At 33.9% G+C, this 18,275-nt stretch overlaps 1 protein-coding gene across 2 annotated transcripts; it reads left to right on the forward strand.

Moving 5' to 3' along the window:
* Window positions 1–575: 575 nt before the first annotated feature.
* Window positions 576–17,622, forward strand: LOC124357620. 2 transcript variants are annotated; one of them, XM_046809565.1, is made up of 7 exons: window positions 576–792; window positions 2,765–2,849; window positions 3,405–3,522; window positions 6,601–6,686; window positions 10,802–10,931; window positions 13,228–13,287; window positions 14,460–17,622. In XM_046809565.1, the coding sequence occupies exons 2-7, from the start codon at window positions 2,769–2,771 to the stop codon at window positions 14,483–14,485; spliced, it is 501 nt and encodes a 166-aa protein (XP_046665521.1). In that variant the 5' UTR covers window positions 576–792; window positions 2,765–2,768; the 3' UTR covers window positions 14,486–17,622. The 2 variants fall into 2 exon arrangements, with proteins under 2 accessions (XP_046665521.1, XP_046665522.1); XM_046809566.1 differs by lacking the exon at window positions 14,460–17,622 and having other exon boundaries at window positions 578–792; window positions 13,228–14,197.
* Window positions 17,623–18,275: the final 653 nt, after the last annotated feature.

An 18,275-nucleotide genomic window follows, 5' to 3' on the forward strand; every position in this document is an offset into this window, starting at 1 on the left:
TGTAGAAAAATGTATTTTTAATTGAGTCTTAAAACAGCCATAAATATGCAGTATGAGAACATTGAAATCTACAAATTTACCTGAGGTGGGCCCCTGGACCCCTTTTCCCTTAGGGACATGATTTTGAGATTAGTGCCCTAATTCTTGCTCATAGATCTCGATAGGATGCGGCCTCTATCCCTAACCTTACCCATCCTGAATATCCTGTCACTCCGGAAGCAGCGGTAAGGTTCTTACCAGATCTGAGAAACCTACTTCTGTAAAAAAAATAACTTACGTGTGTTTTATAACAGTCTTTAAATTTGTAGTAATAGTTCCAATATTAATGGAGTATTCACTTTAAAAGACAAATTTTGTAGCTTTTGGATCATTTAAAATGTGAAATGTCACATATATCTATAACTAGAAAGGGGCACTAAAATATTTGACATTTAGCATTGTGCAAAGCTCAAGGTCGTTTCATGAGTCAGTTCTAAGCAATTAAAGTTGGATTCATTATTGATATAAAGATTAATATTGATCTGATAAGGATGTGTGAGTAAAAGATATTTCGCAAATGTGGGAGGGGCTAATGGGTGGGCAACAATGCTTTCTCGTTCATTAATGGAATATAATATTTGTTCATCTTGATAGAGTTAAGTTTTCATTTCTATAGTGTTTTATTTTCTCCAGTTGCATGCTCAGTCGTTTATTCTTTGCCGTTTGAATCAGTAACTCTTTTCTTCCGCCTACTCAGCCACGGTACTTAATCCTTCCGATCACACTGCATACATAATCACCAAAGGAACCCTGGTAAACCATCCACCTTATTTACTCTGCATGCAAAGTACTGGACCAAGGTGATTTTGATTGCCTACGCTTGTTTAGAACATTCTGAAAATGCCACCGCTTTTGTTGAAAGATAAAACCTTGTACCTTACTTGTAACTAGCTGGCCTTAAGTTGAGGATTACATTGGACTGTTTTGCCTTTCCTAAGAGATTGGAGCTCACACAATCCAAGGCAGAATGAATTGAGACCAGTATAGATATCTTAATCCCAGGGACCTGTGAGATCAAAAAAATTCAATTGAAGTGACTGTTTTCTGCCAGTGTTAATCTTTATACTTGCAGCAGTCACTAAACTGTAGTTAATGATTTTGATACAATATTGAGATTCCCTGTCTGTTTGTCTGTGACGAAAATCTAAGCACTATGCGCTATCTTGAAATTTAGACAAGAATGGTTGAGTTGGTGTTATACACTTGAATATTTTTTAGGGATGATAAACCTTAACAATAAGTCAGCACTGGCACTGGCAAGTGGCAGGCACTTGTCACCTGACATTATCCCTTCCAAGTTTTCTTATTCTGCAGCTGTAAAGACTGTTAGCATTCTGTTGTAGCTTTGGTTACAGGAACTTTTGGAAGTTTACTCCACTATAAGGTTGGACATATTTTAAAAAACCACTTTAATTAATTACTCCAAGGGATCCAACAGAAATATTTCCAATTAAAGCCAATATTATTTGTTTTAATCATCACAATACTGTATCCTGCACTATGTGTGAGGTAGAATCCTGTGTGCCTCTACTGTGACTAAACGTAACAAGGTAGAAGTACACCACACCAAATGTTCTAACATGTTTCACTGTGGTTGCATGCAAAATTTCAAATCTATAGCTCATTTTATTCTAGAGATGTCCTGCGTTCAGATAGAAAATCATACAGAAAAGAAGTTGACACGAAAAGGACACATCATAGAACCTATTCTTTTAGAAATAAAGGTTCATAATAAAGTTAAAGTCTACATGTGGAATCTGTCTCAACATAGCTTGCCACACGATTCATTCAGATCTTTTCATTAAGTTAGGTTTCATATCAGTGTTAAATAATAAAAGTCAAAATGCCAAAATCACTAACAAATTATGTTGTATGTGTTGGAATAGTTTGGCTACATGTGTCAATATGTCAAATGTTTGAATCTCTTAAGGGTGTATTGAGTTTATTGACAAATTTATCTATTCTGATATTTTCTTGTTGCCATCAGGATTGTACCCATAACACCAATGTAAAAATATTTGCTAACACTCAGCCAAAACCCATGGAGTTTAGTTACAGATTGTTCTTGAGATATCATGTGGACAGATAGACAGAAATGAAATTTGTCTAGCCCTTCTAGTGGTAGGCTTTGATAAAGCTCAACCAATTATACCTAGATCAATATATGTCTAAACCAAATTTCCTTTAGTTATGTAACAGTCTATGTGAAGATAGTTCATCCCAAACTAATATCTGGTACCACTAGAAAGTTGTGGTTGTGGCAAACAAAAGAAATAGTAATTAAAAGTTTACTACAGAAAAGTATTAAACGTGTATATAGAGTAATCCCTAACAGTACTAAAAAATATCTAACATTTTAATTATAACTCATAAGAATAAGATCATTAATAGATGTAGCATTGTAGCGATATCGAGAGTCACCAGACATAGCTAATTTTACAGCACAAAATGTTTCTCACACAATCCTCATAAAGATGATAGGTAAATTCCTTTAAAAGCCAGAGAAAATACAAAATAGTATTTCCTGTATTCACTTCACCTTTACTTCATGGAGGAGCTCAGAAACTTATATTTTCATTTATTTTAATTCCAAAACACATCTAATCATGTATTTTTTCTACTGCTTCATATCTTATGTTCACTATGCTGATGTAACTTGCTGTATTGATATTTAAATGTAATTAATTTGTAAATAATCTAAAGTTTGGTTTTCTTTATATTTCAGAAAAATGTCTGTCCCCCAATTAGATTCATGTTGCTGCGGTTGCAGCTTGAAAACAGGCTCAAAGATCATTGGGTGGATATCCATGGTAAGTTGTCCTGTTTCATCCAATGAACTCATTATATTATATTGTAGGCAAAAAATGTTTCTTTTTATAACTCTACATTGTTATGTAAAGTCCTTTTTTTACTGTAATTAATGTCAGTTAGAACTAAAATATAACATATTTTAATATATCTATATTACTAAGATTGTATAGAATTTTGCTTTTAGTTATTTCTTCCCCTTACCCTTTTTAAAAATGTAACTTATATTACAAAACACATTTTGACATAAATCTACTAATGTAAGCAACAAATGTTCATATCTAAGTTAAGTTTGAATTATAAATGGTAATGCATATTGATTCATCTTAAATTTTTATCAATAGAAGGCTTTTTCATTTTATGGCATAAATGTCTTACAAAGATTACTAAATGTTCAACAGTTCAGTTTCGCCATTGACCCAATGCTCATGTGCCAACAGACTTATTAAAAGGCAAAATGTGTGTACTGTAAAATTAACAAACCTTTAGCTAACCTTATTTTTTAGATTTTTGAACAGCTGTGTAATATTAACATTGATTTGTTTTACTTTTTTCAGATAGCCAACATTGTCTTGGTAATAATATTAGGATTGGCTCTTGCAGGCCTTTACTACATCGAAGAACATCGAGATAAACTTACTCCTGAACATAAAGATGTACTTGATCACTTATCCAGTAAGAACGTTCAGTATTTTAAGTTAGTCTTTATAGTATTTGATAGTTTTTCTTTGATTTTGACAACATACAAGTAATAATGATTTAAAATAATATATTACCAAAAGTATATATCAGCAAGATCTTACATTTTTGTGTTTTAATTACTTACTATTGTAATCTTCTATCTTCTTTTCATTCAATAACGTTTTAAATACGCTTTCATAGTTTTCAGTTATACACATTTTATCATTTTCCAAGAAGTTCTGATTATTGTAAGAGGCGAAATTTTAAATGTTGCATATTCGTTACAAGTCATTAGTTTTATACTAAACCTTTATTAATATTCATTATACATTTGTAATATATTTTGAGATCTGCTAAGCCTGGTGTATACTTTAGCCAATGAATGAAATAAACCTGCATACATAGATCTAGAGTTAACTGAAAATATATATATTTAGAACAAGTTAACTAAATTAACATAAATTTAATTGAATAGTTGATTTGTTCTGAAATGTAAAGAAAAATTTATTTATTATCAGGATAATTTCATTGGAGTTGACTATTACGTTACTGAAAACTGAAATGGTATTGGACAGAGAAAAAGAGCCTTTATAGAAAAAGCAGAGAATTGATTGAAACATTCACTTTACTATATTAATTTTTGTTTTTTGATTATTCATTGTTATTTTTGCATTCATAACAAATTATTTTCAAGTGGAACTTTATAAATGGAATCAAAATTTTTTTCTAAGTACTACTATGTTTTCAACTTCTTTTATGTTTCTGTATGATCTAAATTTAATGCCTATAATAAGGTATTTATGAGTTATATAGTGTTACAATATTACAATTTTGTCTAGCTTTAAAAATACATTGTTCTGTAACTATGAATAAGCCTTATTGGTTCAGTGGCCATACAATTGATGTTTAAACTGTTTTGAGCATATTTTACATTAAAAATAAAAAATGTGTGGTAGCAAAACTTGTTCCAAAATTGTTGAATTTTGAACAAAACAGCAGTGAATGGAAGTTGCTTAGGAGTCCCTAAATGAAGTAAACAACGATGCAATATTACTGAAATATGTTATAACAGGTGATGAAACATGGGTTTATATTTATGACGTCAAAACTTAAGAGTCAATCATCCCAGTGGAGGCATCCTGCATTGCCAAGACCGAAAAAGGTTCGACAAGTGTAGTCAAACGTGAAGGTTATACTCACTGTGTTCTTCAATTTTAAAGGCATAGTGCATCATGAATTCTTGCCACAAGGTCAATCGGTCAATAAAGAGTACCACCTACAACTTCCAACGCCATTAGTGTAAAGCAATCTAAATAAAATGCCCGGATTTGTACCAAAACAATTCATGAGTTTTGCGTCTGCTCACTCTTCATTGCTTGTTCGTAAATTTTTAGCTAAAAACAGTACTGTAACAATGGCCCAGCCTCCATATTCTCCAGTTATGGCTCCGTATGACTTTTAAAATATTTTTTTACGAAAGAGCTAAAGGCTATCTCAAAGATTGAGTTTGAGAAGTTTTTCAAGGATCGGAAGAAGTACTGGCACAAGTGCATAATATCTAATGGGGTCTATTTTGAAGGTTACAACATTAATGTGACAAATAAATAAATTTAAAAAAAAAATGAAAATTCCCATTACTTTTTGAACACACATCGTGCTACATAGGCTACATATACAGTGTGAGTTAAAAGTATGGTAAACAGAGTGTATAATGGATAAAGATGGAAGGATAGAACTTGTGACACCGTTCTAGGAAATAGAAGTGAACTTTTTAGTCACTGTTACAACTTTGCCCATTTCCGAAAAATGGAATCTTGGGGGAGCCTAAAACTTTTAGAAAAAAAGTATAATAAATGTCACTAATTCACCCAGCTGTGGTTTCACCCGGTCATTTTAAAATCAGATACCATCTTACAGCTTCTATACTCTTTGGTGCATTATTTCACCACCAGAACTCTGGAAGGACGTTAATAATTTATTATTTGCGCCTTCTTAACACCATCTAATGTCTTGCTGTACCCAGTTGTATTACATCAGCTTCATGCTTCTGGGACTACCTGATCTTTTGGAACTGCCTTAGTCCCTGTAACCTCACGGCATTCAGCAGCCTCTCACTTATGAGCTCACAAAGCAATTTGAAACCACCAGATACTAAAACCCCTTGGTCTCAAAAAGCATCAACTTTCTGACACCACAAAGGAAGTTTCTGACTTCTAAATCCAAGTGGTTCATAAAAACACTCAGTGTGTTCCTTGACATTTCCTCTTAAAACCTCCAATCTTTGGGAGCTGCTAAATCTGAGAGTTTCCAGCATCTTATAGCATCTAGTGTCTGGTAGCTTTTGCAGGTGGCAACATATAAGTAGCTTTCAGCCTAAGATAATTTTTGACCACTGGAAGTCCCTAAAAGCCCCTTGATAACTCTCAACCTCCGAAAAGTCTAGTCTAAAGCATAAATTTGTGGTCAATAGGAACTACTGTTTGTGGAATTTCTCGGCTTCAGAAAATTCCAACCTTAATATGCTTTGTCCTATGAGTAGTCCCTAGCTCCTGTCAGTTTCAGTTCTCTTGGAGCTTAGCAGCTTAAGGTAGATCCTCTGAAAACTGCCATTTTCATTTCTTACCATTTGTTAAACAAATATAAAGATGTATTTTTGGTGTTAGAGATATACCCCTTGGCATACATTGGTAACTAATGAAAAGGTATATTCATCATTTGAGTTTTTCTAGGGTAAGGATTACAGTAATCAATTTCTGAATAATAATAAATTAGGCAATAACCTTCCACTGCATTTTGAGATCCATTTTGCTGAATCAGTTTGTATTAAAATTATAAAGTATAATATAATTCTTAGATTTTAATACTTATGACCCAAATATACATGGTTGAATGATTAAAAGTAGATTTTCGCCAAAACGTAAGATTAATTTTCTAAACTAGAATTTGTTAGTAGTAGACAAAACACAGATCTATATCATAAAACATTTGCTTAAAAATCATAATCTTATATGAAAAATGTTTAATTCTCGTCATGAATGTGAATTTTTATTCTTATTCTGGTTTTGTTTTTAGTAAAGAAATCTGCTGCCATTATGATGATAATTATTCATGTCATTGGCTGTATTTTGTCTTTGATTCTTCTGATTGGAGTATATCAGGTAATTTCTTGCTTAATTCATATGTTACTAGATTGTAATTTTGTATATATTTCATAAATTATTTTTCAGCACGTAATTTGAGAGACCATTGACATCTTCACTATGGGAATTACTCATTTTGTTAACAGCATATTGAAATTTTGTTTCATTTATCAATTTTCCTATAAAATTATGTCTTTAATATGACTGAGAAGAGTTTGGCAATAAATCAAAGCATACTTTATTGTTTGGATGTTCACAACATACAAAAAAAATAGTTAAAGTATCAGAACTAATAAGTATTTCTAGTTCAATAACTGGATATTGATTACAATCAGTTTGTGGAACCTTCGTAGCAGCTTTACATTGATTTATTAAGTTTGAAAAAAGGTTACTATTAGATTGATTTTTTTCCTGTGTTATATTATTTTTTGTTTTATTGTTATTTTGAAAATGTTACTTATCCACTAAATTAGAGGTATTCTTTCATACGTCATATAAAACTAAAAGTTGATTTCTCATATTATTCAATTCAACAGTGAACCAGCTGACCTTAGACTTCTTAGGTTTACTTATCACAGATATTCGTAGGCAATAGATATTTAAATCAACACTTAAAACATTTACAAATGTATTAACAACAATACCTATATCAAAATTACTATACACATTGATCCATTTAAAATCATTCGTTTAGATTATTTAGTCTTTCAGAAGAAATTAAGTGCTTGGTAAAGCTTTCTTGTAATTTCTTTAGTTGTTCATGTTTTTAAATTTTGTATGCATAATGGTGAAATTCACTCATAAACCTGCAGGATCTGATATTTAAATATTGTTCTAGCAAGGAAGAGTCAAAATACATACTATCAACATTAGTAAAGAGATTGTCTAAACAGTCTCTAGTTGGTAGAAAATTTGATGAAAATAAATTATATGATCTTGATGCATTGAAGGGAGGTTGAACATTTAAAGTATGTGTCTCTAAAATATTAACATTAAAATCCCCTCTAGATTTACAGAAAATTTACAGAATGTAAGCTGAACGTACTAGATAAGTTTTTAAAACAGAGGAATACAGATTGGTTGGCTGTTAAAACTCATAGAGGAGGTACCATGTAAATTTTATACACTTTCCCAGAACAGAAGTTGTGGAACTAATCCATCTAAACAGCTCAGCTTGAAATTGTAGAAAATGTAGACGCCAAGTTTTCTCACTACGATGAAACTATATTATACAATAATATAAAACTAAGCAGGTGTGTACTCTTAATATTTGAATCAACAACTTCCTGAACTTTTGGAATACAACTAGATTGAAGAACAATGAATGTGAATCCTACGTTATAATGTGTGTATTTTAGGTGTCAGTAACATTTTCTAGTGTATTGACAATACACGGGGGATATACAGGGTGTTTGAAAAGTATGGGTACGGCTTAATATTTAAAAAACTATAGGAGATAACATCTATAAACTTTGCACAGTGTCATATGGCCATGTAAACTATTTTTCCTTGCTATTACCATGACATGCCAACCATGGGGGGACGGCCCACAGAGGAAAACATGGAAATCTTAAATTGAAGCGTGGGTCGAGTGATACCTCATTTGAAAGAGCTCACTTAATAGAGTTGAATGCCGCAAACCGCACCTCAAAAGGTTTATCCAATCAGAAATGGCGGGTTGTTTTAGGTACACATTGTGAAGTACATTATGCGCTGCCATTTCTGACTGGATCGTCGTATTCTGATGCGGTTGGCGGCGTTTCACTCTACTAACCAATGTGTTTTCACTGACTTTTTTTAATTAGCAAATTATGTCATAAATTTATAACACAATAAATAAAACTAAAAAACATCAGTATTTATTGTGTTTTCCTTATCCAGCTGCTCGGTCAAGGAATCTGGGCCACTTCGCGGTCCAGATCGGGTTTCTTTTCCAGGAGGATGCCCCGGACGACCTGTGACAAACAATCCCAGTTCCCCTCATCCTCCATAATCTTTTCACAGACCGTGTCCACCGAGTTTTCTTGTGGCCTCCAGGCGGGGCCTTTCCCAACGCGGACAGCGGAAGAAGGTGTGTTCCGCGTCGTGAGGTAGTAGTCCACCTCGCCATGCCGCCTTTCGACCCATGGTTGAACCTGCTCGATGAGTCGTGCAGTCCATCGTCCTCGGGTTTCGTGCTCCCAGCTGTGTTGCCATTGCTGGAAAGTTCGGGCGCGCTCTTTGGATCTTGCTGCGTCCTTGCCGATCTCGCATTGTCTCTGATAAATTGCCTTCCTCTCCTCTGCCAAGAGCTTGACAGGGATGACTCCGGCAACCACCAGGACGGCAGGCTCGGATACTGTCCGATAGGCGGAACACACTCGGAGCGCAGCTTGACGCTGAACCCGGGCGAGTCGCAACCTATAGAATTCCTTGGTGAGAGCGTCTGCCCACACCTCTGCCCCATAAAGGAGCACGGACTGGACTGAGGACATCAATAACCGTCTTCTGCTGGACCGAGGACCCCCGACATTGGCAATCAGTTTACTAAGAGACCACTTTAGCAGCCTTGTCCGCCGTACGGAAGATCTGGTCTCTCCAGCTTAACTTGTTGTCTACCATAACTCCGAGATACTTGGCAGCACGCGTTGACTGGACCACTTCCCTCCCAACTGTGGGACGACGGTGTTAATTCTTTTCTTTGTTAGGTTCACGATCTCCGTCTTGCTCAGAGCAAGCGAAAGACCGTGATCGGTCATCCAGGCGTTGACCACGCGCATGACCTGGTTCAACTTTAGCTGGGCCAGCTCAACGTTGCGTGCGGCGATGAGAGCCGCAACGTCATCGGCGTACCCACTAAGATGGTTTCCTCTGGCATCTCGGATCTCAGGAGGCTGTCATAAGCGATATTCCAGAGATCCGGGCCGAGTATTCAACCCTGCGCGGCACCAGAGGTGACTTTCACCGTCCGCGCTCCGTCTAGGGTGTCGTATATCAGACGCCTAGAACGGAGGTAGTCCTCGATGAGCCGCAACAGATACGTTGGAATGCAGAAGGTGTCACGAAGCGCATCCAACATATCGACCCATCTCGCCGAGTTGAAGGCATTCTTGACATCAAGCATAACAAGAAGCACCACTCGGCGGGAAAAATGGTTGTGGCTCTCGGCTCTCTCAACTGCTTTCTGCACTTCGGTGATCGCGTCGATTGTTGATCGTTCCTTTCTGAAGCCGTACTGACGAGGGCAAAGGTCCCCGACAGCTACCACGGCAGAAATCAGGCGGGAACGAATCAACTTGTCAAAAATGTTTTCCAGCCGTGTCCAGCATGCAGAGAGGTCTGTAGTACGACGGCAGATCAGGATCACCTTTTCCCTTGCTAATAAGCACTAGGCTGGCGGGATTGATGGTGAAAATCTTCTTCAGAGCCTCGCTGGGAATCCCGTCCGGGCCGGGAGCCTTTTGCTCTTCAGGGTGAGAACGGAGGTTTCCAACTCCTCAATGGTAAAGAGCGAAACGCTCTCCACCCGTTCGAAGTCAACTAGTGGTCGCTGTGGATGTACAAGAAACAGGGCTGTGACGATCCTCTCCATGGCGGCACCCTCCATGATGGAAGGTGGAGAGCGGGCGCCGAGTTTCTGGGTCACAACTTTGTAACCCAAACCCCAAGGGTCGGAATCGACGTCGTCCCGAAGTTTCCTCCAGCTATTCGCCTTGCTCCTGTTGATGGCTCAGCGGAGAGACTTTCTGGCAGCTTTGTAGACATCCGACTTACGAACTTTATCTGCAGGAATTCTCGCTCTAGTGTTGGCACGTTTTGCTATAAGGCATGTTCTTCTGAGTTCCGCAATCTCTTCAGTCCACCAGTAGACGGGTTGCTTGTCGCGGCGGAGTTTCCTTTGCGGCATTGACCGGTCGCAGGCCGAGACAAAAAGTTCCATCATGGATGTTACTAATGCCTCGGCGCCAGCCTCGCCAGGATTCGCCTGCGCTCCCCGAGAGATGACCTCGGTGAACTTGGTCACGCCCAGTTTATTGGTGTTCCACCGGCGTGGCCCTTCCCGAGATTCGGAAACTCTATGGTTTATATCATGCAGATCAAAAACAATATATGATTAGTATGATTGATCTAATTAACAATAATAATTTTCACAGCAAAAAGCCAAGCTGGTGCTGACGTGGGTGTTGATCTCTTTGACTTGTGCTCTTATTGAACAACTTATCATCATATTTAAGTTGTTTACTGTATACCAGGCTGAAGATATTGGCTACATAATTTGGTTTTGTAAGTATCAACTTTTAATAACATGAAAAGCAGTAGAATTAGAGCTAACAGCCATATACCAGGGAAAAAATCATATAAAGTAATAGAAATATTATATGTAACGCACACTATTTGTGAAAAAAATCTGCCGAAAGTACCAGTTTTCACAATGTAATGTATGGCAAGTGTATTATCAGGTATGTACAGTCAAGATATATGATATACCATGTGGGAATTTTCTTTATCCCACCAACAGATTTGACAGATATTTGTTTTTAAATATTTGGTTATTAATGGGTTAATTTTATTGAACTTGGAAAATTTGTTGCCAGAAGTAACAAAGAAAGATGTGGTGATACACAAACACACAAGTAGAAGCCTCGCACAGGCTGTACTCAATATAAATATTGTGAGGGAAGTCAATACCACTTTTTCAAGTATTCATGTACCCACAAACGTGGTTAGCTCTACTTAACTCCTTTTCCAAGTGATGCAAGTACAGCTGTTTTACTTGTAACTGTTTAAATTGTGACTGTTTTAACTTTAATGTTAACTGTTTTAATTTTACCTGTTTTAATTGTAACCTTTTAACAACTGTAATGATTGTATTTTAAATTTTTTATATTTCCAGTTGATAAATCTCGTATTTTCTGTTATGTATTCTTGTTTTTTTTCTAATTTAGTAAGAACTTGAAATAAATTATGACACTATTCTTTTATAATATGTGTATATGCCTAGTGAATAAAGCTGTTTTGAATTGAATTGATAACCTGTTGATGCATTACTCCGTAGTTTTCTTCATTTTCAATAAATTTTCTTTTAGACTATTTTGAATTTTTATATTCTTTCTGAAAGTAATCAATAATTAATTAAAATAAAATAACGATAATAATAATAAATAATAAAGACAATTAGATTCTATCTAGAACATGTTGAAAAAATTGACATATTGTTTGTTGAATCTGATCTGAATATACTTTCTGAAAGGAAGTAATGCAATAATTGCTTACCACTTGGCCATCACTATTGAATATTGAATAATAGAGAGCATGTTTTATATTGTCCATCTTGCATTGTAGTGACTTCTTGTTGGTTGTCAGACATATATAATAACACCCAGTGGCTTCGCACACAATTTTGTAAGATTTGCACATGTATGAGCACTTCTAGTTCGAGTGAATTATATTTCCTGCGCCAATGTTGAGTTTGCCTTGTTGCCACAATCAAGACAATCTGTAAAAATATGTATATTTATGGCCATTTAAATTTACTCTGGTCTTAATCTTTTCTTCCATAGTTGATTTTGCCTTGTTTCCCAATCAAGAAAATATATATACATACATCTGAGAAGCATACTTCTGTAAAATGACAACTAAGATGAGTTTCATAACAGTTTTTAAATTTATAGTAAAAGTTAGATAATAACTTTGTCTTTTATATTTGCTTATAGTACTGACCAAGCAGTGCATACTTCATATTTTCCAGAAATGTTAAATTAATAGTGTATTTTTTTCTGAAACTTAATTTACTTATCTGGATATTATTTTACTCTGTACACCCAAATTGGTTACAGAAAATGTTGAAATAAGAAGTTTTGTTATTATCAAGCTTACTCTATGCTTTCAAGACTATACATGTAAGCAAATTTAAAATAGTCGTTAACTTAATTAAACATATGGTTGTGTTGTCATAAAAGAATGTTTACACAGAACGGTTGATTACATTTAACACTCTCAATTAATATTTCACAACTTTTGTCACCAAGGTGAGACTTTTTTCTACTTTAGAGACCACAGGGGTATAGCCCAGAGTAATTTTTAAAATAAGAATAGACCTATATTCATACCAGGGACCCTAAGAATGTCATGTAAAATTTCAGTACATTCGTTTGAATAGTTCACACATGAAAGGAAAACTTGGAAACAAATGCACTTTCGTTTTTATGGTATTATAACGATATTTGGGGAGTTAAAAAAAACCAGGGAAAGGTCAGTGCAATGCAAGTTTTCTATATACTATATTAGTATATTAATATATTAATAATGTTATATTAGTATAGTGTAGTATATTAAAATTAAAAAGGAAACTGCCTCTTCTTTTTTACAAATTGCAAAAAATCTAGTTTAAATGAAATTATGGTACTGGAGGCTATACTGATTTCTGTGAAGTTTACAGTACTTTTTGATGGTTTATATCTGTTAATTTGACCTTTGAAATAGTTTCTTTTAAGTAGATCCTAATGTGCTCTTTACTATTGACAGCCAAAATTATTTATGAGATAATAGATAGTTTAATATTTTTGTATTTTTCTTACAGTGTTTAGGCTATATTTCTTCCTGGTTGTATACAGTTTTTACCGTGAGATCCAGAATGTCGGCAAGTATGCTTAGGCAACTCTCTGCCATATATTAACGTTATTTAAAATTTCCACTTAAGCTGATTTTTATTGTGTATCTAATCTGTGTTACTGTTAAGTTGTTCAGTTGTGGTTAAGAACATTAGTTTATTTTACATTTATTAGAAATAAAACCAACATCTAATAAATAATCCTTTAACCTCTAATAAACCTAATAATAATAACCTCTAATAATGGTATGATCTGTTTATGAATCTTGCTCTTAAGCCAAATGCTATGCTCTAAGTTCCGCTAAGCTTTTTGTGTTTTAGGGAATTCTTGACAAGTGTTTATGTTTCTGTTAGTTTCTTTATATTAATATTACCTAACCACAAGTAGAACATGTTATAGTAAAGTAAAAATATTAAAATAAAAAATATAAAAGAATATTATATATAGAATAGATATAAGGCCAACAAAGTGGCCACTTGTAAGCATATTCAACAAGGTACATAGCAGGTTTCGTAATTGGACAAAGATAATCAATCAGACTGTCTCCTTATAAATACTGACAATCTCTTATATCCTTTGTGTGTAGTTCTATAAGATTAGAATGTGTTTCTTTATTAAGTTACCAACCATAATCAACATTAGGGCTTGTAGACAGGGATAGCTCTAAGAGAAAGGAAAGATCCAAGTTCTGATAGCCAGTAACTTACAACTTACTTCTGCTGCCTAGAAACATTATTTTCTCTCAATATGAGGGTAAAGAGGCTCTTAAGACATTAAGAGGTTAGAGATATTAAATTGTAAGTTACTAGTTCTCTAAATTTGAATCTTACTTTCCTCAAGATCTGTCCATGTCTATAAGCCCCTTGTTAGTGTTCATAATATTCTTAATCATATTTTGGTTTTTAAACTGATGTGCCTTAAAGTCTAAACTTTGTATTTTGAAAGATTTATTTTAATTGAAAGTATGCTATACCAGTTTTTCTACCACTGAAGTTGTTTTAATCATGTTTACATTTTTGTGTTTGCAGCAGTTTGTATTTAATAATTAATGTTAGTGTTTCATAAACTTAAATGCTAATTAATTCATAAATATATCTTACTAGCTGTTTTCCGTAGCTTCGCATGCTTTTTATAAACTTTGCCTGTATAACATAACATTAACATTGTATATTAATAACAACGCTTGTTCCTGCACATGAAGTGCAAGCTTGGCGGCTAACGCTTTGATACCGCCAATGAAGTGAAAACTGCTATGGAGTCATGGCTTCATTCATTGGTCGGAATCTTCTGCGAAGGGGGCATAGACAAATTAATCATCCGCTACAAGTGTTTGCACATCGGTGGAAACTATGTTGAAAAGTAGTTTAAGGTTTTGACTTTCATGTAGAAATAAAATTGTGTTGAAAAAATTGTTTTACTTTTTTGAACAGTACTTACCTTCTGAACATGCTTCATACATTCAATTTCAACTTTCTTGATATGATTATTTTACACAGTATGAAACATGCTGTGTATGGATGGCATACTAAAACTCTCCAATGGAACCCGGTGTATCTGAAATATTTTATAAGGAAGATGTAACATAATTTGAATGAATTAAGCTGTGGGTGGTAAGTAAAATATATTTTATCTTGTCATTTTGCTCAGTTTTAAACATTCAGTGAAAAGTAATATAAAGCCAATAAACCTTTCCTTTGTGACTTTTACTTTTCCCCGCCAAATTTAGAGATAGATTGTTTTACATTTAATTGTATATTGGCTTTGTATATCTTTATAAACTTATAAATTAATCCGCATTAACCAGAACCCATAGACTCAGCCACAGTCTGTGGTATTCTTAGATTTTCGTGTAACAATCTAGAAGCCTGCATAAGCTATTGTACAAAATAAAATCAATTTAAGCGTGTTTCTGATTAGTATTTACTCTATAAGCCAAACATCTAACCAAACCAGCAAATGAATAATTTGGATTAACGTGAGCTGCATGAAATTATTTTGTTATTCAAATTAAATTAATTCAAAGGAAATATAGAATGGGTTTGGTTTTTAATATATAAATATTTTGTATGAGCACCGATAAGGAAAATATATAACGGCCAGTATTCAATTAACGGCAGAGCACACGAAGACAGTGTTCTGGTACCACCTCCCTCAGATAATAAGAACTTTTGGATAATAATACAGAAAACTTTCTATTTCACTTAAGAAATGCATCAAAACATTATTTTAAGACCTTTATATTCCAAATTTCCCTGGTTCCTCTTTTTTCTGAAGAGCTAAAATACTCCCTGGATTTCCACCTACACTTCCAGAAGTCAAACGCTGCATATAACATTGTTCCAGCAAAAATTATATTAACCTTTACACTGACAACATTATCCATATTTATCCTCAAACATGAATCCATAACATCAACACTAAAGATGGACTATGCAATGGACACAAAATTAGATAATATCTCTTTGTTGAATCATAGTCTTGTCAACCCCATCACTACGAGTGCTCTTTCTCTTACTTTGTTTAGATATTGTAGTTGAACAACATGCCTAGTCCTTCTTGTGAAAGAGCACATGTTTTAGTTGAATTTAATCATATATTCACATTTGTCAATTAGTGATCTAAAGTTACAAATTGTACAGATTGTATATAAAAATTCTATTTTGTGATAAATGGTGACTATGGAAAAAATATTCAAAACTGATATGTTAGAATTACACTGCTTATGATTTGTACATGAATAAATCTAATTTAAACTAAAGTGATGAAAATAAAAAAAAAAACTCCAAAGTATATTTAGACTGTGGTGAGTATGCAAAAATATTTAGGCTGGGCTAAGCCTATTAGGATTGATACACACTTTAATCATGTACACGACCACCTTCAAAAAAATACATGGTTACTTTTAAAAGTAAACTACATTTTATAACATTAACAAATTTGGTCAATTAAATTTAATCCACACATCTGACTATCTTCACATGATACCATCAATGTGTGACAATTTATAACATTTGACCTCCTGACTCTGAACTTAATTCACAAGACCACGTGACCACGTTCTCTCAACCCCAGACTTTCTACATATGACGATCAACCTTGGGGATATTAAATGAACGAGATTACCTACATCTGGATTTCTACACATAACACAACACATCCACACTTGAGCTTTGATATATATGGTATCACCAACGTGAGGGAAAATTTATTATTAACCCAACATATCTGAACAGCGACCAACAGTGGGGCTATTGAATAAACTCAGACATCCTGAACGTCTTCAGCCTGAAGCTTAATAAAATTTCCAGCTGTATTCATTGTTTACTTTTTTAGTGGCAGTTGCTAAGGTTAGGTGTGTTTTAAAACTCAGAGATTTTTGTTTGTTACAAAAATTTATCAAAGAATTTTTATCAAATTTTGTGTGAGAAATGAAATGATGCTATGAGTAAAACAAGGGTTTACAAGTGGTATAAATGTTTCTAAAATGGGCGTGAAGACATTGAAGATGGCAAACGTTCAGGACACCCTAGTTTATCAACAACCAATGAAAACGTGAAAAAAGTGGAAGAAATAGTTATGAATGATTGCCATATTATGATCAAAGAAGTCACTGGTGGTAATGGCGTATCAGTTGTCTCATGTCATTAAATTATTTGGATGTAGTAAGAATAAAACATGTGGCAGCAAAATTTGTTCCAACATTTTTTTTAATTTTGAGCAAAAACAGCAGTGAAGGTAGTTGCTCAGGAGTCACTAAATGAAGTCAGCGACGATTCAGAATTACTTAAACGTGTTATAACAGGTGAAGAAACAATGTTTAAGGATGTGATCTCAAAACAGGCTTAAACCTCCCAGTGTAGGCATTCTGGAACGCCAAAACCAAAAAAGGCTAGATAAGTACAGTTGAACGTAAAGGTTATGCTCACTGTGTTCTTCGATTTTAATGGCATAGTGCATCAGGAATTCTTGGCACAAGGTCAAGTGGTCAATAAGGAGTACTTACTTACTTATAAGTTCAACACCGTTTGTGTGCAGCAATCTGAAAAATCACCCAGATTTGTGGCATAACAAAATCAGTCATACAACGTTACCATGCAGTCATGCACATAATAACCTATCACTAACAACTGACCAATGCCAAGTAGTAAATTTTGGCTATCACCATGGCAGAAATAATATGATAGCAATCGGGAACAGTGCTGGACCTTTCTTGTTTCACTCTAACTTCTACCCACCAAAACGGCCTAATTTCATCTCATCATAGTTCAATGATTTCTCTGAAAACTATATGCAGATTTGGTGTATGCGATGTTTAGTAACACAAATCAGGTAAAATGAAAATTTGTCTCAGGTTATTTTTCAAATTATGTCTATATATCACAATTATTCATTATTGTTAATTTAAAATTAAAATTATTATTAATTTATAATAAGTATGTTTATTATATATATATATATATATATATATATATATATATATATTTATTTATTTATTTATAAATATGTTTATAGAAATGTAATCACAATTTGAATAAAAATAATTGTATTAATTTACTTTTGATTATTTTTATTATACAATGTTTTAATAACATAATAATCCAAAGTTTATACTTTACCTACTAATAAGTTTTATAGGTAATTGTCAGAATTTGTAGCAGTCACTGTATACACAATAATACTGTTATTATGTGCTATTATGTTAATTTATGTTTTATTACTTTGTAGTCTTAAATACTTTTATAACAAAATAATCTAAAGTTTAAACTTCACGTACTAATAATATTTTAAGGGTAATAATCAGAATATTTAACTGACACCATATTCACGATAATACTGTTATTATTTTATTTATTGGAATTGTTTTATTGCAATGGTACAACTGAAAAATAAGTTAGACAAAGTAAATTCCTAAGTTCTATGCTCTTTATGTTATTATTTTGAATGGGTTTAAAACACTTAGTCAACAACGTGGTGTAGGCCAGAGGTGAAGCTGTAGGGACCCTGGAGAGAGGATAAT

The sequence above is a fragment of the Homalodisca vitripennis genome, chromosome 3, assembly GCF_021130785.1.
Source record: "Homalodisca vitripennis isolate AUS2020 chromosome 3, UT_GWSS_2.1, whole genome shotgun sequence".
In the NCBI taxonomy this organism is placed as follows: Eukaryota; Metazoa; Arthropoda; class Insecta; order Hemiptera; family Cicadellidae; genus Homalodisca; species Homalodisca vitripennis.